The sequence below is a fragment of the Heterocephalus glaber genome, unplaced genomic scaffold (assembly GCF_053883595.1).
Source record: "Heterocephalus glaber isolate CG9 unplaced genomic scaffold, H.glaber_assembly_v1.0 deba00001504, whole genome shotgun sequence".
Classification (NCBI taxonomy): Eukaryota; Metazoa; Chordata; class Mammalia; order Rodentia; family Bathyergidae; genus Heterocephalus; species Heterocephalus glaber.
The window spans coordinates 16,850,172-16,874,566 of record NW_028258324.1 but is presented as its reverse complement, the minus strand read 5'-3'; the positions used below and the strand labels follow the sequence as shown (position 1 = coordinate 16,874,566).

The window sequence follows — 24,395 nt, the reverse complement described above, 5'->3', positions numbered from 1 at the left end:
AAGAGGCTGATCTCTTGAGTGTGCATGAGTGACGAACAGGAAAATCATGCTGTTTCGGAGGGTTGACTGGCAGTGTCTCATGGCAACCAGTGGCGGGTGCATTCCCACTGCAGCCACTTGGCGAAAACACAGGTTAAGAAATGTGCCAGATCTCCAGTTAATACTCTGATCTGGATGTTAGAGCATCCAGTGGGCTATCACAGGGCACAAAGGTAGGTGCTGGCCTACCCATCAACACAGTTCTTGCAGGTTCAATAAAGTTGAACCTCAAAAGTTGGTTCTCACATTTTTCCAACTGCAGTATCCCTGCATGGTGTATGAGTTTGTGGTTACACAGAACATGTGTCTGTACAGGCAGACACAGAGGCAGGAGATCATGGCATGCTTGGTGGCTGGAGAAAACAGTGGAAGGTAACAGTGCTCATTCACCCATGGGAAGCTGTGTTGTGGTGAAAGTGAGCCAAGGAAGTGCTGGACAGATGGTTCTTGCGGAATGGTCATCTTTTCTACAGCTCAGCTGTTGTCTCCAGCCACCTAGCAGGCTGGGCTATTGAAGTCCTTGCCCAAAGTCTTGGATACCTGTTCCTTGTGGGTAGGCTGGTCATGGCTCTTTAGGCATCTTGCCATTCTCTTGGGAACCTGCCACGTGCCAGCCCCTCTGGGCTGGATCGAGTCAAAAACTGGCAATTTAGAGGCTCTGTTGCTACAAAAGGACCTGTGATTTGCTAAGAGCCTACTAAGTTTAGTTTTTATATCACATGAGAAAAATAAGTGCATTGTATGCAAGAGGGATTAGAGCTTAAAGGATTAAAATATCCCAGGAGTGTCTTGTTCTAGAATCTTTACTGTTTCTCGCTCTTTCACATTGGGAAGATTACAATGGCAGGGATTGTGTGAAAAAATCAGAAAAGGTATTCTTTAGGTATGTGGATATTCCACAGTACCTGTTATGGATTCAAGAGAGCAGCCACCACAGCCATTTAAAGACTTGAGACATGCTGGAGAATATTCAGAAACAGGTGTGATCTAGAGGAGGAAAAGTAATTCCAGGAAGCTGTTCCAGGGCTATGAGCAGATGCAAGTAATTCCTTAATCGCAGGAGGGCCTCACTTCTTTAGACTATCCAGAGAACTGGGAGGAGGCCAGTTACCTGGCAAATAAAATGATAGTCATAACTCAGGACAGGAAGGATAAATGCAGGTGGAAAGAAGTTAGTTTAAATAATTTTCAAGAGTATCTTCTAATCTGAGTTGCTAGGGTGGAGGGAAGAGCATGGATTTATCTTGGACAAGTCCCTGAGCCCCAGTCCCCTTATTTTTGAAATGAGGTCATAATATTTAATTTGTTTTGAGAAGCAGGGATAATGAATGTAAAATAGCCCCCAGTGGGTGTTCTGTAAATTGTGTGTCTTATTAACTTCTCACACAGTGCTCCAGTTCTCACCAGCTGTGCCCTAGGGATAGAAAAGGATCCTTTGCAGTGACTTGGTTGCGAATAGGTGGTATCCTGAAAAGCCAAATTAGCCTCCCCCAGCCCCCACACATTCTTGTACCATGTATTTTAGCATCTCCCCTTTTCAGAGGCTGTACCTACTCAGTGGAAATTGCTACACTTCTTAATTTGTAATTCTAAAAACACATGGCTTTTCAGGCCAGCATCTTTGGTTTATTGCTGCTCTATGGTGCCTTGAACTCTGCAGCTGTGGTCCCATGGGTTGTGCAGAGCAGAGCAGGTGCACTTGGAGGCAAGGAGCAAACCCAAAATCAGTAAAAGAGAAGAGGTTTGGAGGACAAGCTCTGCATTAGCGGATGGATAAAGCCCCAAGAAGACAACACATACAGTAGGTCAAGACCATCCTTTCCAATATGGGCTGGTCTTGTGAGTTTCCTTCAATGGCAGGTGATTAGCTATTGAGTGTATGCGCACTCAGATACACTCAGAGTGTATCTGAGCCATGTTAAACAATGATTTGCAAAGACCCATTGCCTTGCCATGCCTTCTACATTCCTTCCATCTTCCCCCTTTGATCCAGTGTCCACAGTGAACACCCCAAACCCTACGTCATCAAGAGCATGCTCCCTGCTTCAGCCTTCAATGACTCCCAGATACTGACACTAAATATAAACACCTAACATGGTTAAGAGGCCCCATAATATGGCCTCTGCTACCTCTCTGGTCCCTCTTGCTAACCTTCCCTCTTATAATTTGGGCACTTATAACCCTGGCCTTATGGAAGTCCCAGTGCTCACTGTGATGGACCTCACCCTCCCGCCATTGCTCATATTTCTGGATCTTCCTGGAATGACTGCCCTCTTTCCCACTTCCCTTGCCTTTTTCCAGGTTGGTTCCAACCTAATCTTACATATTCTGCTCAGGCCTCATCTCCTCCAAGGAGCCTTCCCTGACTGACATTTACCTGAATCTGGAGCTCTGGCACATGACAGCCCAGCTTCAAGTCCTGGCTCTGCCCATTCCTAACTTGCAGATCTTAGGGGAATTTCCTTTCTCCTTCAGTCTTCAATTCCTGATGTGTAAAACTGGAATTTTGTCAAGGGGATATTCCTGGCAGTAATGCGCATTGAATGTTTAGACCAGTGCCTGGCACTTGGGAGACCCTCAGAAAAAGTCAGTGCTTGTCATCATTGTAGCAGTCATCAAGCATAATCACAAATGTCCACTTGGGCCACTGAGTTCCCTGAAGACAGCAGACTGGAACACTCATTTTCATATTCTAGAACCCAGCCCAGAACTGAATACATGAAGGTCCATGCTGAAGTTACTGCAATATAATGCACAGTACGAGTGCTCAGAACACCATTAACCCCTCCAAAGCTATACGGTGTCAGAGCCTGGCAAGCAGGAGGTCCTGCAGGGGATTTCTGTTGGAGAGGACTCCCTGTCCAGGAGAGGCAAGGCCAGGGCAGGACTGCAAGGTACAACTCCATGGCAGCACTGGTTGGGGATGTGCTGCAGGCTGGGCAACTTCTACTGTAGTCAACCTCCCTCGGGGAATGGTCAAGAAAGGTGACTGTCACAGTTCTGTGGAGGAAGTGCTAGATCCACCCCCAGGAGGCAGAGGACAGTGAGTGAGTTGTTCAGCTTTCAAAGAGGAGCTGAGGAATTGCTTTCCCACAGTGAGGACCGTGATGATTGAGCAAGGTCTCTGATGATGTTGACCCTTCTCTACATTCAGGACCCCAGAAACTCAGTACCAGCAGGAGCTCTTTACATCCAGGTGAAGCAAGAAAATACCCTGGCTCCCAGGGAGATGCTTTCTGAGGCCATAGTTGGTCACATCCTTTCGCGCTCTGCTCAGAAGGAGCTTTTCTCAGAATATACCTTTGATTCTCAGGGACAATGAAAATCTTGAATCTGTTCACGTTCCTTTTGACTGCCAGAGATTGCTTAGAGCATAATCTGTGCCTCACTGTAACTGTACAAGACCCCATGACCTCCTTACCTGCTTTCCAAGTCTACCTCACCTCAGTCTTTTCTTTCCTTTCTAGCTTGTATTTTACAGAGTCCTAACTTCTTATTTGTTTTTCATGCTTTGGCAATGTATTCTTGAATGCTGCTCCAGTTCCTTCAGGCAAATAAACAAAGCAACAAACCAACCCACAAGCAAATGAGGTACAATTTCCTCAGGCAGACATTCTGTATGTGCCGAATGTCGTATGTGATTGGACACAAGGACTAGACCTAGGAGTTTCAGGAGATGGCAGCACACATCCAACCTGGAAGTCAGGGTCACTACCTTCCCTCCATGGCAGCACCTTTGCTGTGGTGCTATTTCTGTGTAGTGTTACAGAAACAAATATTTCCTGGCGTGCTTGGGTACTGGGTAGCCTCGGTCTCATACATCAGTGTCTCATCGGGTGACACCAGCTCTTTCCTTACCTTTATTCCTTGCCCGAGGCTTTCCAAAGAATTAATATCCAGCCCCTCTTTGCAGGCCTGCAAGCAGGAAATCACCTTTTGGCTTTCCATTTTCCCAGGGCGGATGGTAAGACTGGCCAGGCTGCCATGGAAGAATTGCGCAAATCGTGGTTTGGCAACTTCGCCTCCTGAAAGAAAAAGAAGCACTGTCACTTACCTTGAGGATACTGGGTAGGAATTATGTTGAGGTTCCAGCTGGCCATTGGGCCAAGGTCACACTAACTGTGTCCCATAAACCTGAAGGAGTGCGTGTGTGCTTGGGGAAGTCTTGAGTCCTGTGGGAACCCCAGTCCACTATCACCCACATGCAAGTGTTCAGAGTGTTATGTTGCAAACCCTTCCTGGCAGCCACATCTTTCCATCTTCTCCCTGGTTTCCAAGTCAGGCCTCCCCTGAGGTCCTATTGCAGGAGGCTCCTCCAGGCAGCCTTTCTCACTGGCTTTACTCTCCACCTCTGGACAGTCTACATACACAAAACTTGTCTGGATCTTATGTGAATATTTGTTCAGAAAGGAAGCAGAACAAGGAAGAAATAGGGAGCTGGACTGCCTTACAGCTTTGCTAGTTTCCTGGAAACATTTCTGTAAGCTCCATGAGCCTCTTTGGCTTACAGGACACACTCTGGGTTTTGCATCTTGTTTCCCTAGGCCAGTGATGGCAAGTCTATTAAAGGATGAGTGCCCAAGCTGCAAACCAAAACCCAATTATTTATCAGAAAGTGCCAGCACTGCAATTAAACCTGCATATTGAGGTTTTAGTTTCGAAAAAAAAATAACTCATACGTTTGGCTCGCATGCCAAAAGAGAGGGCTCTGCATGCCCCGTTCTGGGATGTGTGTCATAGGTTCACCAGCACTGCCGTAGGCTGTCTCAGCTAAGGAGTTCCTATGGCTTCCCAAGCATTCTGTGGTTTGGTAGCAGAGTGTGCTGCATGGGGACACCCCTGTGAGTGGCTTCTCCAGCTCCCTGGAGAGCAAGTTTCCAGCAAGCAACACCATGGAGGCCTTTCTGCCCTTTAGTGAGTCTTGCTGTGCCAACAAAACTTAGACTTCAGTGTATGGAAGGCAGGCTCTCCCTGGGGCGCTCCTCTCATCCCTGGAGGTAGTGAATAATCCTCACATGCACTATTTTTATATTCCTTAGAGTTCTCTTTACTAGAGAGTAACTCCTTGCTGCTACAATCCCCTGTTAGATTTAGTACTGCTTTATGATTTCCTGTTGAAATGAATCTGGACTCTCTCCCTTGATTGCATCAAGACTGATGTACCACATATCTTCATTTATCCTTGTTCCTCCTCACAATGAGACTCCTCCTACACTGCCTCCCTGTGGCTCAGATTAAGAAAATTTTAGTTTCTTTCCCAGGCCCCTTAAACTCCCTATCTCCAGTTGCTCACTGAAATCTTTCCCAGATCCCCTGTCTACCATGTCCTCTCCTACCCTGAAACCCTTCCCCACCACACCCTGTCTCTGCCCTGAGCTCTGCTGTGCCCTCTCCCTGCCTTAAGCCTTGGGCTGGGGATGGTTGATTTTAATGTATCCCCCACCACTTGGCTGGTAGGAAAATGATTTACATGTATGTGTATTATGCCCTCAACAGCCTAAAATTGAGTTTTTCAACCTTGGCTATGTTTGTCAATCATCTGGGGATCTTTAAAAAGATAAGCTGATGCCTGGTGCTTGGTCCCACCCTTAGAGATTCTGATTTAATTGGTATAGGACATTTTAAAAGCTTCTTAGGTGAATCAGATGTAAAGCCAAGGTCAATAACCATTGAGCTTTAAGCTTCTTGAGGTTTTGCATACTCCTCATGTTTTCTGTCTCCTTGATGCCACTCGCAGGCTTACCATTCACACGCTGTTATAATTTATTAGTTTAAGTCTCTGTCGCTCTCTCTCCTGGATAGCAAGGATTACTCATGCATTATTCATTTTAATGAAGACAATACTGAGCAAGTATTAGGGGCTGAGGGTTGCACCAGGCACTTTGCAAACATTGACTCATTTATTCTTCCCAACAACGCTTGGTCTCTTCTATCCTCTTGGCATCCTGCACTCTGCCTGGTACACCACAGATATTTTATAATTGGCTGCTGAATTGAAGGAAGTGGTAAGTTGAATACTAGCAGATCAGAGGTTCTTATGACTGTCTCACCAACATCAGTCTCCTTCTTTCTGTCTTGCTAAGGCAGCCTAGAATACTAGGGAACTGACTCAGTCTCCAGGAGCAGGCTCTATTTAATTTAAGCTAATTAGTATATGTCATCCCTGTTGCTCCAGGGACGGATTCGAGGGTGGAGCTGAAACTCAGTACCAAGAAGCCATCAGCACATGGCATTCAATAAGCCATAGAAATTGGTCCAGGAATAATAATGGGACCAAGTGTAGGCTAATGTTATGAGAGTTGCTGACTGGCAAAACAACACAAAAACAACTTTCCACTTTTCTCTCCAGAAAGTTTGCAAACTCTTGCTGTCTTTCCCTGGAGATCATTAAGATGGAAGGCCAAGGGCCACAAGAGCCTTCTTGCCCTTAGACTGGGGACAACAAGGGCAGTTCAGGGAGGAAGGCAGAGCCAGGTGAGTCACGGCAGGATTGAGCAGAACCAGTGGACATCCTCACTGCTGTGCTTTGGGATGTATTCCGCTGTGGGAGTCATTCATCTATCTTCATGGGTTAAGCAATTTTGAGTCAAAATGCTGTTTGTTGCTTGATAGCCAAAGATTCATTCTGGAAATGAATGATGTCTCTTTTGAGACATTTAGGAATTTTGAATGATGTCTCTTTTGAGACATTTGGGAATTTTAAATAGATTTGGCTTTGAGGAATGGCCTGAGATGGTCCATCGCAACAGGGAAGCCAATTTAAGGTGTCTAATCTAGGACCTCAAAGCCCCCATGGATAAAGTGCTCCTCCAAGCCATTAGCATGTCCCTGCCCCAGCAAAGGGGTATCTTTGTTGACCTGCAGAGAGAGAGCACGAGTGTGGGTGTGGATAGGTGCTCCTCTCCAGGCTCCCAGATGGCCTCTCCCTTGTTTTGTCCTTATCTTGGAATAGCAGATCCATCAACTATCATTTATTGGGCATTAAATACATACCCAATCCCATGTGAAGTACTAAACATACATATTTCATTGAATTGTCATAAAGCCCCTGGGAAGTAAGTACTCATTCTGTATTTATAGATGGGTGAATTTAGTGTTAAAGGGGGAAGTAAGTGGCCAAAGGCCACATTACAGGAAGTTGTAAAGTGTATGTCCCTGTAATGTGTGTATATCCATCCATGCACAGCACCAAGTAGGTGTCCTGGTGGTGCTGGCCAGCCAGCCTGGTCCAAAGTGAGGCTATGATCTTTCATCCACCCCTCCTCCACTTCTCACTTAGCAGCTCCATCCTCTAGGGCCACACTTTGTGACTTTTTGGATGTTATGACATTTTCCAAAACACATTCATGTTTTGTATTTTTTATTCAAAATGTGATGCCCTCTATTTATTAGTGACAAGGCTCCAGGAAATCAATTCAATTAGCATTTTGCAATGGTAGGCCAGCATAAAATATGAAATATATGTGCATCCAGTGGTGGTTGTGATGTGGGATTCTAAAAAATAATATATAACATTGAAAACTTTCTGTTTAATATCTAGGGTATCTACATAGACTGCATGGCTCCTATATTAACATTTAAAATAAGAATAGTTATGAATCACTTTAAGAAAGCAAATAAAACCCAATTTCTTCCACAAAGTACTTTCTTTAATTGTTTGCAAATGTGATTTTGGATTCCTGAGGCTAGATTGACACCCATTTTAAAAGCATTTTCTGTATGCCTAGTATTCTTAGATACAGCTAATTACAAAATGTGGAACATGTTCTTCAGAAGCTTATTTTGAATTGAGAGAATGAAGTAGAGACACTGGTGAAGTAAAGTAAAAATATAAGAATAAATTGCTAGTATAATAAATATTCTAAGGCAATGCATGATTTATTTTCAAATATGTGAAATAGGTTAGAGGGAGAAAATAGCCACCATTTGTTAGGTCTGAATGTGGCAGGTTTCTTCATATGCTATGTTATTTATTCCTTAAGTGGTGGGGCAGCAACTTGGAGGTCTTAGCCTTTTTTTTTTTCTTCTGTATTTCTCTCATCTCACTTCCATTTAAACACACCTCTGGTCTGCCATAGGAAGGAACACAATGAAGTGTAAGCTGTGTTTCTCCACTGTGGTTTCCAGAAGCCTAAACCCTTAGGAGGGCAGGGAAGACCAAGGAATAGATCCACAGTGGGGGAAGAATAGAGGAAAAGAATCTGGCTCCTCCAGATGAGGTGGGGGCGAGGGTGGCAAGGAGGAGGTAGAGAGGTTATGATATCAGAGCTGCAGAGTGAAGGCACCTGAAGCAATTTCCTGGGCAAGGGTGTATGCTGCCCTGGGATAGCTGGGCAGATAGACCACAGATGGATTTACAGAGAAAGAATGAGGAGCAGTAGAAGTTTTAGTGTACCCCAAAGAAGGCAAGGAAATACCAGGTCAGCTGCCAGATCTGAAGGACCATTAATGACCGAGGGCTGCCAAAAACGGTAGTCACTATTTCAACGGGATGCTTGTGAGGGAAGGTGCCTTGGGCTCTTCAATACCCTAGCACTATACAACACCCTCTTTTTCTCTTTGTGAATTGAGATTCTCACCTGCTGTATTTAGAACTGCTTTTATAGAGCACAAGTTTTGATAACATTTGTAGGGCCTCCTAGCCAGATGTGAGTGAAGCCAAACTTCAAATTCAGGTCTTTCCCAAGCCTTTGTTCTGCACATCACATAATGAGATGTGTCCAGGGAGGGTCAAGGAGGGTTTCTCAAAGAGGGACAGATTGGGACTGACCTGACACTGGGGACAATGCCTGACCACAGTGGGCTCTGTAGACACCAAATGGTCTCAGCAGTGACTCCCAATGATTAGTGTCAAGTTTCTGAGAGACATAATTATCTTGAACAACAGAAGTGCCGTTGGCCCTCTCTATCCACAGGTTCCATGTCCACAGATTCAACAAGTCACAGATCGAAAACATTTTAAAATATTTTTTTCTTTTCATCAACCTTCTTTTTTCTTGTTGTCATTTTCTAAACAATACAGTATAAAAACTATTGCGTAGACTTTATAATATATTAGGTACAGTAAGTAGTACAGAGATAACCTGAAGTATAAGGCAGGGTGTGTATAGGTTTTGTGCATATACTATAATGTTTTATACATGAAGCTTGAGCCTCTCTGAATTTTGGAATCTGCAGAGTGTCTGAACCAATGCCCTGTAGATACTGAGGGCCAATTATATTTTGCAAACATGATTTAATGTACCCTGTCTAAGCTTAAGCCAGAGCTTGGATTGGAAAACAAAGAGCTACATATCCATCCATTCCTCATCTCCCCAGCTTTCTTTCATCTCAGAGGTGGAGCCTCATTACTATAAATGCAGCCTTCGAATCAGTAAAATTCATTTTGCTCTAAGCATAATTTGAAGTAAATTATCTACGGAATGTGAATGTATGAAGTCTTCTGCCTCTACAAGGTGTATTCAGGGCATCGCTCCTGATGTTTTCTGCTGTCATTCTCACTGCTATTTAGTCTAAGAAACACACAGGAAAGAGTGGGGGCCATGTTCTCTCTTGCTTGAGTTGGATACTGCTCTGTGCAAGGTTGCTGGATGGGGATACCCCTCAATGAACACAATTTCATGGATGGTTGGGTGTCAATTTTGAGCAATGCAAATGGCAAGACTCTCTGAAACCTTGCTTTCTCTTATTTCTTCATTTCAGTGATGTAGACACCCATGGAACACAAAGCCTAAGTGAAGTGTGTAATAGACCCCCATAAGCTGCCGCTTTAAAAACTCTGTCCACATAACCTCTAGGGATGCTCATGTACCTGTAGGTCACAGGTGATTGCCGAGAAAAATGATCTGTCATCATGGCTGGCCATGATGCATTCTCAGCAGGCTTTCTCAGCCCTTTCACTTTTATGTGCCATGTTCCCTGCTTTCCCAGTAAACATTTTTATGATATTATAGTGAGCAAAACATACAAGTTAGGGATTACCTCAAACATAAACACTCTGGAGTTGGGGGCCTAAATTCATGGAGTTGTAAAGTCCCTCATACATCATCACAATATTGCTTTCATTGTCCTGATGAAAGAATTGAGAGTCTGAGAGAGACAAGACTGTCTTCAAAGACATGGGGCAGATGAACAACAATTGTGAGTTGTAAGGGTGTGCAGTTCCCCTCTACTGACTCCATAGTCATCATCTGCACCCCAAACCACGATGTCTTATGAGCCTGTAGTTTTGTTTTGTTTTTTGATACCAGAGATCAAACTCAGGATCTTGTGCTTTCCAGGCAGGAGTGGTGTCACTGAGCTAAATCCCCAGCTTAGCTTGAAGTTATTTTTTAGCCTCAGCTTGACTTTGTCTAATCTGTGGGGAAATACTAAAAAAGTTTGGGCAAATGATTTGACCTTAGATCCCAGAATCCTCTGGATTTCCTGACTTGGTTGTCAAGGTTTCTCAGGCTACTTACTTGTGTGCATCCCCGTTGCACAACTATACATTCAAATTTCAGCTCTATGTGACCCTTGGTGGTGTACTTATCTTCTTTAAGTCCTAGTTTCCTCATATGAAAAATGGGGTTATCATTATACCTACCTATATAGCATAGGGTAGTTGTGAGTCAGAAAGGAGAGCCTGACTCAGTACATTGACTGGTATAGCCAGCAAGTGAAATGTGGGGACAGGTACAGTGGTAGCAAGGTGCCCAGGAACCCTGAGATGAGATGTGCCATGTGAGTTTCCTGTTTATTTTATTCAGTGGTCTTTTTCCTCCTGCAGCATGTCTCTAGGGGACACTGAAATTATATTTTTTGCTTTAAGACTGTCCTCAAACTCTTCAAGTAATATAATATTCATAATAAGAAACAAAGTTAGAGTTATAACTTAAACTTTTTCCAGACATGATTCACTGAAATTTAAACCAGATTCCACCTCTGTTGTCTTTAAGTCAATTGCACTCCTATGTCAAATTGACTCCAAGGCTTATAACAATCTTTTCTTGATTTTGAAGCTGCATAATTCTGAATTCAGACACTCTGTTAGGCACCTGTTTGTGTCATATTGGGGCACATACCTTGATCAAAACAGCCTCACAGCTAGATTGTAGTACAGCGATTGCAGTACTTTTTCCAGGTCCTGGAATCTGAGAATAGGGAGGAGCTAAGGATCTTTGACAACAGACAGTCCTTACCCCGTGCAAACTCTCAACTGAGTAGGGGGTGGAGATCTGCATTAATAACTCCAAGGGGATGTTTCCCAAAGGATGCCCCAGGAACACTGGTTTACAGAGTAAGTTCCATGGTGAAATAATGCTGAGAAACATGAGCTGAGTAGTGTCAAAGAGATTGCTTTCTTAGGGTGCCTCAGAGAGCTTTTAATAAGCCAAGGCCCATCATGACTCCTGAATGTGGTGGAATGGGGATGGTTTATGCTGTGCTTTCCAACCTTGACCTTGACCCCTTTATGAAAGGGGGATCCTGTGGAATTGGAGCTTCATGAAATCCTCCCTAGGAAATGCTGTCGGAATGTAAGGCAGACTATGATAGTATGCACCTCTTTCTCCCAACAGCAGAGACCCTAGGGAGGTAGGGTAATTTTGAAACAGACTTTATTGTGAGAAATCTGAACTAAATTAGACCAAGCTTATTAAGTGCTAGCATGTATTCCAAATGTCTGCAATAATGCCAGTGTCTGGCAGAAAAATGACCTGAAAACAAACAACAGATCCCAGAGCCACATGTGGCTCCCCTTCCTCTATCTGAGAATCATGAGCTATTGATAACTACAACTCTCAGGGTGTATGTGTGTGGGGGGGCTATTTCTGTGTTTTTATCCCTTCTGGGCCATTTCTATTCTTTCCTTTGACTCTTCCCAAAAGCTACAGTGGGGGTTCCTTGCCTGTCCCTTACCAATTTTTGAGTTTTAGAAACTTGCCATCTCAATTTCATGCTGCCTCAGTAGGAGTAAGATTCAGCAAGAACAGGATCTAGGGTACATGTAAGAACAGTGGATGTCATCACCATGAGTAGGCAAGGCTTCTTATGAAGGCCAGGGTCCTGAATATGGGAGGAGAGTCCCTGGGCAGGGACAGGAATGAGATGGTCACAAGGAGTAGAGCCATAGGTAAGGAACTCTGTAATGAGATCCACCAAAAATAGATGGGCATCAGACAAGGAGCAGGATGGTGTCTTCTTAGGCATGTATGGAATGGTGCTTCTTCAAATATGTTTGGCTATTTCAGTAAAAGAACTCCTGCCCAGACAATCTAACACAAACTAGGTAAAACAAGCTTCTCTTCTCAGAGTGGGGAGAGTTGTACTGGACTGCTGAGCAGCATTTCCTAGAGACCATAGGACTCCTCAAGCCAGTGGCCTGCCATGATCAACATCCTTGCTAATTCACTTCCTTGCACTGCTGGCTTATAGTACCTGGGTGGTTAGGTCCAAAGACAAAGCAGGTGTGAGTATACAATTTTTATTCTTGATGTGCAGAACTTGAACTTTTGTTGTTAGAAATTGGATGAGTAAGAAATTTGAGGAAAAAGAGGTCAGTTTTCTAAGTGATACCTTCTCCCACTGTGACCTGCTATAGTTTGAGTTTGTCCTCCACAGGTTCTTGGGGTACAAGTTTAGCCTCTAGAGAGGCAGTATTGCCAGGAGAGGGGAACTTTAAGTTGTGGACCTTTGTGGGTGGTCATAGGATGGGTCCCTCCCTGTTTTCTGGTTTTCTGTCTCACTTTGTGATCTCTCACGTTTGCACGTGTCTCATCATTGTGATAAAGTCCACCATGAAGTCACGTAGCTTGGCGGGGCATAAGAGCCAGCACAATGCTGTTTGGACCTTCAGCCTCTCAAAATGTGAGTTAAATAAACTTCATTTCTTAGAAGAAGTTAAACTGTCATTATTTGCTGATGATATGATACTCTACATAAAAGACCCAAAAAAACTCTGCCAAAAGACTTCTAAATTGATAGATTGAGTAGAGTAGCTCGATACAAGGTCAACAGTTAAAAAACAATAGCCTTCTTGTACACAAGTAACAGACTGACTGAAAGAGAAATTAGGGAAACAATTCCTTTCACAATAGCATCCAAAAAAAGAAATAGCTAGGAATCAATCTAACAAAGGAAGCAGAAGACCTCTACACTGAAAACTACAGCACCCTGAAAATGGAGATCGAGGAGGATAAAAGAAAATGGAAAGATATCCCTTGTTCCTGGGTAGGAAGAACCAATATAGTGAAAATGGCCATACTTCCAAAACTACTATATAGATTCAATGCGATGCTGATTGAAATTCCAACAATATATTTCACAGGACTAGAAAAAACAACCCAAAAATTCATTTGGAATAAGAAGAGACCTAGAATAGCAAAAGCAATTCTAGGCAATAGAGACATGGCTGGGGGTATCACAATCCCCAACTTGAAACTATACTACAAAGCTACTGTGATAAAAACAGCATGGTACTGGCAGAGAAACAGACATGAGGATCAGTGGAATAGGTTAGAAGATGCAGAAACAACTCTAGACATACTCAGCCACCTCATCTTTGACAAAGGAGCCAACCATCCTCATTGGAGGAAAGACAGCCTCTTTAATAAATGGTGTTGGAAAAACTAGATTTCAACCTGACAAAGATTAAAACTAGACCCAGATCTATTACCATGCACTAAACTAAGATCGAAGTGGATTAAAGATCTAAATATTAAGTCAGAAACACTAAACTTGCTGGAAAATAAATTAGGTAGAACTCTTGAAGACACTGGCATAGGAAAAGACTTTATGAACAAAACCTCAGCAGCATGGGAACTAGCACAAAGAATCAACAACTGTGATCTCATCTTATTAAAAAGCTTCTGAACTGCAAGAGAAACCACCAACAGAGCTAAGAGACAACCTACAATATGGGAAAAAAATTTTAGCAGCTGTAACTCAAACAAAGGACTACTATCTAGAATATATAAAGAATTGAAAAAAATCAGACCCCCCCCCAAATTTAAAGACCCAATCCAAAAATGGGCATCTGAAATGAACAGACATTTCTCAGACAAAGATGTAAAAGCAGCAAATAAAAATATGAAAAAATGTTCAACATCACTGGTCATTGAGAGATGCAGATGAACACAGCACTGAGATTCCACCTCATCCCAGAAAGAATAGCTGCTATCAAGAAATCAACCAATAACAAATGCTGGCAGGGTTATGGGGAGAAAGGAACATTGTTGGTGGGGGTGAAGACTGGTCCAACCACTGTGGAAATCAGTATGGAGATACCTCAAAGAACTAGGACTAGAGGTCCCATTTGACCCAGCTATTCCCCTCCTGGGTATCTTCCCAAAAGAATTGAAAACATCATACCATAGTGATATATGTGCATCCATGTTTATAGTGGCACAGTTTGTAATAGCTAAAGCTTGGAAGCAGCCCAAGTGCCCATCAACTGGAAACTGGATAAGGAAGATGTGGTTTTGTTTTTTATAAAATGGAGTACTACTCAGCCATAAAGAATGAGAAACTAGAGACATTTATACCTAGGTGGGTGCATATTGAGGCCATACTCTTAAGTGAAATAAACAGGACACACATGTGTAAATACCAAATAGTTTTCTGGTTTGAGAAACAGAAAGTGTAAATAAGGATTAAAATGGACTAAAATGAATAATTGAAAATGTGAAATAGGAAGAAAAGGTCTAAAGGGGTAGAGGAAGTGGGAGGGGAAGGGGAAAGGAAAGAAGGGAAAGGAAAAATTATGAGAAAAGGAAAAAATGGAAACAAGGTATTTATAAATAGGGAAGGGTGGAGGGGGTGAAGGGAGGACAGGAAATGGGGAAAAAATAAGAACCAAGATATATCCTGAAAAGGTGCAAGTACCCAATGATAAATGCAAATATATTGTAAGGTACATCTTTATTTTACTGCATACCTAATTTAACTGTATACCTAAAAGGATTTAAGGAAAAAAATTTCCTTTCTTTATGAAGAACTCAGACTCAGGTACCTTATTATTATTACTTTTTAATTCTTTTATTGGTACATTTTAGGTATACAACACAATTACATTTCTCATTGGGAATTGTACCTTTACGTGATGCATCTTGGTTCTCATTTTTTCCCCAATCCTAGCCCTCCCTTCACCCCCTCCACCCTTCCGTATTTACAAAGACTTTAATTCCATTTTTTCTATTTCTCATCATTTTTCCTTTCCCTTCTTTCCTTTCCCCTGCCCCTCCCACTACCCCCACCCCCTTGGACCTTTTCTTCCTATTTTGTATTATCAATTATTCATTCTAATCATTGGTACATTTTAGGTAAACAATATAATGACATTCACAGTTGGAAATTTGCACCTTTACATAGTCTCTCTTGGTTCTTATTTTTCACCCTTGCCCAGCCCTCCCTTCAAACCCACCATCCCTCCCTATTTACAAAGATTTTGCTCCTATTTTTCCATTTTCTCATATTAATTCAGTACCCTTCTTTCCTTCCCCCTACCCCTCCCACTTCCTTCCCCTTTGCCCCTTTTCTTCCTATTTCACATTAACTATTATACATTTGGTCCTTATTTACACTTTCAGTTTCTCACACCAGAGAAACTATTCAGTATTTGCACATGTGTGTCCTATTTATTTCACTTAAGAGTATCACCTCAATGTGCATCCATTTAGCTATAAATGTCTCTAATTTCTCATTTTTTATGGCTGAGTAGTACTCTATTTTATTAAAAAACCCACATTTTCTTTATCCAGTCTCCAGTTGGTGGACATTTGGGCTGTTTCCAAGTTTTAGCTATTACAAACTGTGCTGCTATGAACATGGGTGCACATATATCACTGTGGTATGATTCTTTTAAATCCTTGGGGAAGATCCCCAGCAGTGGAATAGAGGGGTCAAATGGGACTTGCAGTCCTAGTTCTTTGAGGTATCTCCATACTGATTTCCACAGTGCTTGCACCAGTCTACACTCCCACCAGCAGTGGAGCAGGGTTCCTCTTTCCCCACAGCCCCACCAGCATTTGTTATTTGGTTGATTTCATGATAGCAGCCATTCTTTCTGGGGTGAGGTGGAATCTCAGCGTTGTTTTCATTTGCATCTCTCAAATGACCAGTGATGTTGAACATTTTTTCATGTATTTATTTGCTATTTCTACTTCCTTGTCTGAAAAATGTCTGTTCATTTCAGATGCCCATGTTTGGATTGGGTCTTTAAATTTGGAAGGTCTGATCTTTTTAAGTTCTTTATAGATTCGAGATAGTAGACCTTTGTCTGAGGAAGAGCAGGTGAAGATTTTTTTCCCACATTGTGGATTGTCTCTTCACACGGCTGATGGTTCTCTTGGTATGCAGAAGCTTTTTAATAAGAAGAGATCCCACTTGATTTTTTGTGCTAGTTCATGGGCAACTGAGGTTTGGTTCATAAAGTCTTTTCCTATGCCAATGTCTTCAAGAGTTCTACCTAACCTCTGTTCCAACTGGTTCAGAGTTTCTATTTTAATATTTAGATCTTTAATCCATTTTGATTTTAGTTTAGTGTATGTCGAGAGATATAGGTCTAGTTTTAATCTTTGACAAGTTGAAACCCAATTTTTCCAGCACCATTTATTAAAGAGGCTATCTTTCCTCCAGTGAGGGTGTTTGGCTCCTTTATTGAAGGTGAGATGGCTGAGTGTGTCTGGTGTTGTTTCTGCATCTTCTAATCTGTTCCACTGGTCCTCAGGTCTGTTTCTTTGCCAGTACCATGCAAAGAAACAGTAGCTTAGTAGTAGAATTACAGGTTGGGGATTGTGATATCTCCTGCCATGTCTCTGTTACCTAGAAATGCTTTTGCTGTTCTGGGTCTCTTCTTGTTCCAAATGAATTTTTGGATTGTTTTCTCGAGGTCCATGAAGTATGCTGCTGGGATCTCAATTGGAATTGCATTCAATCTATATAGCAGTTTTGGAAGTATGGCCATTTTCACTATATTAATCCTTCTTACCCAGGAGCAGGGGATGTCTGTCCATTTTCTGATATCATCTTCAATCTCTCTTTTCAGAGTGCTGTAGTTTTCAGAGAAGAAGTCTTTGATTTCTTTCATTAGGTTGATTCCTAGGTATTTCAGTTTTTTGGATGCTATTTTGAAAGGAATTGTTTGCCCTATTTCTCTCTCAGTGAGTCTGTCATTCATGTAGAGGAAAGCTATTGATTTTTGTGTGTTGAACTTGTAACCAGCTACTTGACTGAATTTGGTTATTAAGTCTAGAAGACTTTTGGTGGAGTTCTTGGGGTTTTCTATATAGAGTATCATGTCATCTCCAAATATTGACAGTTTGACTTCTTCATTTCCTGTCTTTATTCCTTTTATTTCTTTCTCTTGTCTAATTGCTGTGGCTAATGTTTCCAAAACTATATTGAACAGGAGTCATGATAATGGACATCCTTGTCTTGTTCCTGATTTTAGTATGAAGGATTTCAGTTTTTGACCATTTAGTATGATATTGGCTGTTGGTTTTTCACAGATGGCTTCTATCAGTTTGAGGTAGAGACCACCTATTCCAATTTTTTGTAGGGTTTTTATCATAAATGCATGTTGGATTTTGTCAAATGCTTTTTCTGCATTTATGGAGACAATCATATGGCTTTTGTCCTTGGCTCTATTGATATAGTGTATTACATTGATTGATTTGCATATGTTGAACCATCCCTGCATCCCTGGGATGAATCCCACTTGAACAGGGTGTATGATCGTCTTGATGATCTTCTGCATTCTGTTTGCCAGTATCTTATTAAGGATTTTTGCATCTATGTTCATTAGTGAGATTGGCCTATAGTTCTCCTTTTCGGTTGGGTATTTCTCTGCTTTGGGGAGCAAGGTGATGCTTGCTTCCAGGAATGAATTCAGGAGTATTGCTTCCTTTTCAATTTCATTGAAGAGTTTAAGCAGTAGTGGCAGTAGTTTCTCTCTAAATGTCTTGTAGAATTCAGCAGTGAAGCCATCAGGGCCCGGGCTTTTCTTAGGTGATAAGTTTTTAATTACATTTTCAATTTCATTGGTTGATATTGAGTTGTTTAGAATTTTTAGGTCTTCTTCGTTCAACTTTGGTAATTCATATGTATCTAGGAATCTGTCCATTTCTTCTGTGTTGTCCTTCTTATTGGCATATAGGTTCTGGAAGTAGGTCTTGATGATCCTCTGGATTTCTGGGTTTGTTGTAATTTCAGCCTTTTCTTTCCCAATTGCATGGATTTGGGCCTTTTCTTTCCTTTTTCTGATAAGGTTGGCTAAGGGTTTGTCAATTTTGTTGATTCTTTCCAAGAACCAACTCTTGGCTTCATTGATTTTTTGTATCATTCTCCTAGTCTCCATTACATTGATTTCTCCTCTGATCTTTATAATTTCCTCCCTTGTATGAGCTTTGGGGTTTTCCTGCTCTTCTTTTTCTAGAAGCTTGAGGTTCAGCATCAGGTTGTTTAATTGCACTCCTTCTGTTTTCCTAATATGCATATTCACTGCTATGTATTTCCCTCGTAAGACTGCTTTCATTGTGTCCCATAGATTCTGATATGTTGTATTGTCATTGTCATTTAATTGAAGGAACTGTCTGATTTCTTCTTTAATTTCCTCTGTGACCCATTGGTTATTCAGAAGTATGTTGTTCAATTTCTACCTGTTTATGGAATTTTTCCAGTTTCTTTTGCTATGGATCTCCAATTTCATCGCACTATTGTCTGATAATATACAGGGGATAACTTCAATTCCTTTGCACTTACTTAAACATGTTCTATGTGTGAGTATGTGGTCTATTTTGGAGAACAACCCATGTGCAGCTGAGAAGAATGTGTATTCTGATTTTGTGGGGTGGAAGACTCTGTAAACATCTGTTAAATTCATTTGTTCAAGAGTTCGATTGAGTTCTAGTATTTCATTACTTATTTTTAGTCTAGTTGATCTATCTATTTGTGACAATGGGGTGTTGAGGTCCCCTACTACAATTGTATTAGTGCATATATGACTTTTCATGTCCATTAGTATTTGTTTTATATAGTTGGGCACACTAGTGTTTGGTGCAGAGATATTTATGACTGTCATCTCTTCCTCTTGGATTCTTCCCTTTACAAGGATATAGTGTCCTTCCTTGTCTCTCTTAATCAGTGTTGGTTTGAAATCTACTTGATCTGCAAAGAGGATAGCTACTCCTGCTTCTTTGAGGGGTTTCCCATCACATGGAGTATTGTTTTCCACCCTTTCACTTTCAGTCTATGAGTTTCCTTTTGAATTAAGTGTGTTTCTTGTATGCAGAATATTGTTGGATTTTGCTTCTTGACCCATTCTGGCAGTCTATTTCTTTTGATTGGTGAATTGAGACCATTAACGTTGGTGGTTATAACTGAAACGTATTGACTTGTCATTGCCATGACTTTTTCTTTTTGTTGGATTCTCCCCCTTTACATTTAATTTCTTGTCGTGGCAGATGAGTTCATTCTGCTTTGCTTCCTGGGGTTGTGATCTTCAATGTCTGTTCCTCGGATATTGTGTAAAATTCTTTGAGTGCTGGTTTTTTCATTCAGGAAGTTCCCTAGGTGCTCTTTGTCATGAAAGTATCTTATTTCTCCATCCATTTTGAAAGACAGTTTTGCAGGGTACATCAATCTGGGTTGGAGGCTGTTTTCTTTTAGGGTTTGGAATATGTCACTCCAAGCTCTTCTTGCCTTGATGGTTTGTGTTGAGAAGTCTGCTGTGATTCTGATAGGCTTTCCTTTGTATGTGATTTGTTTCTTTTCTCTAACTGCTTGTAGAACTTTGTTCTTCTGTTGAGTTTCTGGAATCTTAACAATTATATGCCTATGTGTAGTTTTTTTTGATCAAGGCTATTTGGAGTCCTATATGCCTCACTTATCTGTATGTAAAGTTCTTTTCCCCTGCTTGGGAAGTTTTCTGCCATTACTTCTGCCAAGAGTTTTTTTATGTCATCTACACTCTCTCTTGTTTCTTCATTGATTCCAATCAGTCTTATGTTATTCTTCTTTGCATCATCTAGCAGCTGCTGGATTGATTTCTCATGTTCCCTTATAATTTTGAAGCAATTTTTCTTTTCCTGGTCACTAATTGCAATCTTATCTTCTGTATCTGAAATTCTGTCCTCACATTGGCTCATTCTGCTGTGTAGACTTTCAATGGAGTTTTTCATGTCCTGAAAATCTATTTGCATCTGTTTTATGGATTCCATTTGTTTCTTATGTTGGGATTCCATCATGTTCCTCAGCTCCTCTCTAGATTTATTAATCATGTCTTTCACTAGGGGCACAATTTCTCCTGTTATCTGAGAAATTATTTCTGATTTCGTTTTCTCCAGATCCCCTTTTGCTGCCAGTTCAGTGGGTCCAGGTGATTGAGTATCAGAGTGTTCCATCTCATTTCCCTTTGCGATTGCTGTAGGTGATCTGGAAGTCTGGTTTTGAGACTTATTTATGTGTTTTCTCATTTTGACTGGGGGGGCAGGGGTGGTGCTGTTGGTGTCCATGTGGCTCACCTCCTCTGAGCTGGGAGAGGTGGGCCAGGGGGCTCAGAGTGTCTGTAGGAATGGTGGCCCAGAAGCCCCTTCCTCTGGACCAGGAGCAGTGGGACGGTGGCTCAGAAGCCCCTACCTCTGGGCAGGAATTCTTTAAATGCTGAGAACTTGATTAGCTCCAGTACAGTGGTCTGGTGGTCCGGTGTCCTCTGTGTCTTTTTAGTGTAAAACCAAGTAGCTGTACAGAGAAGAGGCCAAAGGAGCAGGGAGGGTAGGTCCAGTGGATTGCTGCCGGGGCGCAGGCTGATTTGGTGTTTTCAGTGTGACTGGCAACCTTGGGACCACGTCCGAAGACCTGCCTGTCTGCAGCGGGCTGATTCGGTGTTTTCCGCATGACTCCTCAGGTACTTTATTGGAGTAACAGAAAAATACAATAATACATAACCCATAGAGAAACAAGGATCCTGGTATTTGAGCAGATGCAGCCATGTCTGAATCAGCACAGGGTGGGCTTGGCTGTGAGAGAGGGTCTCATTCCATCCTGAGAGTACTATGCCACCCTGGACACAGAAATGATGGTATTATAGATAGATGAGCTAAGTAGAAATGTTATAGGCAGTCAGATAGGGCTTGGTCCTCGAGAGGGTCAGGATAAAGGTGAAGCTTACCACAGCTGCACTGGAGACACATTGGCTGTAAACCAGGCCTCAAGATAAGGACACAATGATCAGACTTACATACTTCCTTAAAGAACAAACACTGGGCCTAAAGAAGTCTAGATAGATATCAACCACCCTGCTGGGTGACCAGAGACCCCTGGACCCACCACTTCCTAGGAGAATCTTTGTTCTTTCCATCCACGCTTGTTACATGACTTGTTTCCCAATTGGACGACCATTACCTACGTGGCTATACTTCCTTATTGGATGTTCATGGCTGTGGCCCATGTTGCACCCACGTGGGTTCCACCCTATAAAACTCCTCTATAAAGTGGGGTTCCCCAGGCTACCCGCTCTGGACTCCTTCTGTCCCTCAGGAGCTTTTTTATCAATGAATATCTTCCTACTCTTAACCTCCATTGTTCCTAGGACTCATTCTTCGATTTCTAGAGAACAAGAACTCGATGGATCATACAGTTAACAGGCTGGGAGATATCATATTTCATATTTCATTTCTGATATTATTTCCTGTAACAATGGCAATGTGGTGTGCATCAGCCACACAAAAGAAGGAGAGCTCTCTTGTGATGCAACTCCTATTCTGGCTGCAAATGTCTATCTCCACAATTATAAGACACTACATGCTCTAGGCTTACTGGCAACATTTCTTAAGTGTAAATGAAGCCTCATTTTTTTAATTACTGGAAAAATACCAACAAAAATGAAGTTCCACTGAACTGGCTTTCAAATTCGCTAACAGGACACAGTAGTCTAATTGGGGTTGCAGAACAGTGCCCAGCAGCAGTGCTGAAGCTAACTCCCAGGAGAGCCCAGCAAGCAGCTGCTATCAAATCATCTTCCATTCCCACTGTTAAACTCAGATTGGAAATTTCACAAATGAGAGCTTGTTCCCTTGCCAACTTCAAAAGCACCTGAAAAGCTCCCCACAACTGCAGGACCAAAAGCAATTAGAGTTTCACTCAGAGAGCTTATCCTATGCATATAAGTTAGGTGGCAGAAGGTTTAGGAACATGTGAAGATAAGGGCTGTATTGCAGGCCATTAATTTCACAGTGCTGCACCTTATTGAAAGATCTTTTGATGCACCTATTCCAGACAAAAGTGTGGCTTCAAGAAGGATGTAGGCATCAAAAATTCAAACTCCTTACGAAGGTGTTATGATGTCCCAGGGTTTAGTCTGTACTCCTTCCAGCCTCTTCTCCATTCCTTCTGGGCCATGAATGTTCTAATGGTAGGAACCCTGAGCGTGACCAGGCCAAGCTTCTCTGTTGTTGACTTGAGAAATCTTACTCATCCTATAGAGTATTTTTTAAAGATTTTACAGAATTTTTTTTCATCTGCTGAAACTTTGCAGATATGCTATCAGTCTTCTCAGGGAAGACGCCCAAATCTATATGGCTGAAAAGACTGCACATTCAGGTTCCTGCCCTACATTTCAAGGCCCACTTTCCAAAGCCTAGCTTAGGACTGACTATTCTCCAGTTCACCAACTTTCTTTCTGACTCTTATATGGACCTGGTAGGACAGGGTCCATGTGTGAGGTTCAGTCCTTGGAGAGGGGGTATAGTCAGGATATCCTTCTCCTTAAGAGTGAGGAAAGTGGGCCGGGGATTTAGCTCAGTGGTTTCACAGACTGCTGTGCAAGTGCAAGGACCCAAGTTCGATCCCCAGTACCAAAAAAAAAAAAAAAAAAAAAAAAGTGAGGAAAGCTGAGACCACAGAAGCTAGAGCATGCTGATGCTTTGCAGACCTTCTGAAGTGTTGTGTTCAAATGAATGAAAAGAGGAGGGGATGGAGGAGAGGCCAGGAGATATTTAAAAATCTACACAATCATTTCAATAAAACATGCCAAGCATACTTGATGTGCTCAGAACCTAATCCTTATCGTAACTCCATGTGGTAGATTATACTCTTATTTTACAGAAAACAAAGTTAAAGCTCAGAGAAGTTAAGGATCCTACAAGGTCCACATAACTAGTAGTGGCAGAGATGAGATTTGACTCAAACTCAAACTTTTCTGACTCCAAAGCCTAAATTATTTTCACTGCTCCTTGGATGGTCACTTAAGGGCATATATAGCAAGAGGAATGCAGTATTTTTGTTTTTCTTTAACCACAAGGTTGTTGGAGTCTCAAAAGGTTAAGGATTTATTGCATTTGTATCAGTACACATCAGCTCTTGCCTTTTTCCGAACACATAATTACACCAAAAAAATGATCACCTAACAACATGGAGCAATGAGCCACAGTGAAGAAAGTATAGGTATTGGAGACCTGGGATTGGAAAATTTTAGTTGGGTGAATTTGAGTAAGCTACTTTACTTCTCAGAGCCTGGCCTTACTTGTCTACAAATTGGGACTAATCACACTTTCTCACAGGATTGTTAACACCTCTATGTATATGAAAGGCCTCTTTGAAACAGTAGCTCTTAAAGCTTCTACCAAGGAATGACATAAAGCAGTTCCATACACAGTTAAGTAGGCAAAATAAGACACATGACTATACCCGCCCCCAAGGAAGAGCAGTCCTATACTTGTGAACACACTAGTGCTCATTCTTTCTACCAAATAAACACCCATGTGGGCTTTATATATTTGAAATATTTTTTGTGGAATGGCTTTTAAGTAAACTGCAAACATATATTAGGACTGGTATTTAGGGAGTGGCAATGCCCTCATCAGATGTGGCGATAGTGGAGAAGGAAACATCTCCCAGTGAATGGAGTCAAGGGCCACAAATAATATTCTCCATCTTCATGTCATCTGCCTAAATGGATTTCTGAACTGCTATGGGTCAAGACTGCTGTATTTCTAGTTTTCCCTCCTTATCAGCAGAAGTGCTTTTTTGGTTATTCTGTCTCATTCCATTGTTTTATAGTGGTGTGTGTGTGTGTGTGTGTGTGTGTGTGTGTGTGTGTGTGTGTGCTGAAAGGAGCTATCCTGGTTGTGGTGGCAGCAAGTGATTTGTCCTAACAGTGTGCAGGTCTCCAGATCAAGTGGAGCCACATGTCCACCTGCCCTAGAGTTTCCTTGGGATCTCCCACTGAGGAACAGGTCACTATGAGTCATTCAGATGAGATGCTTGGATCCAGCAATAGGTGGGACTTTCGTGTTGTCTTACTTAGGAAGAGTGGGTGCATTGCTTATGTAAGCAGGAGAATCAACAAATATTTGTCAATGGTGTGTACAAACTCTTGTCTA

At 42.0% G+C, this 24,395-nt stretch overlaps 1 protein-coding gene across 2 annotated transcripts in view; it reads right to left on the bottom strand.

Annotated features, from left to right (window-relative positions):
- Positions 1-24,395, bottom strand: part of Clstn2 (calsyntenin 2) — a 615,455-nt gene that overhangs the window by 26,318 nt on the left and 564,742 nt on the right. For both annotated transcript variants that reach the window (XM_021250694.2, XM_087186235.1), the window contains one exon: positions 3,898-4,064. In XM_021250694.2, coding sequence (XP_021106353.1) covers positions 3,898-4,064 — 167 coding nt within the window. The remainder of the gene's footprint in view (positions 1-3,897; positions 4,065-24,395) is intronic.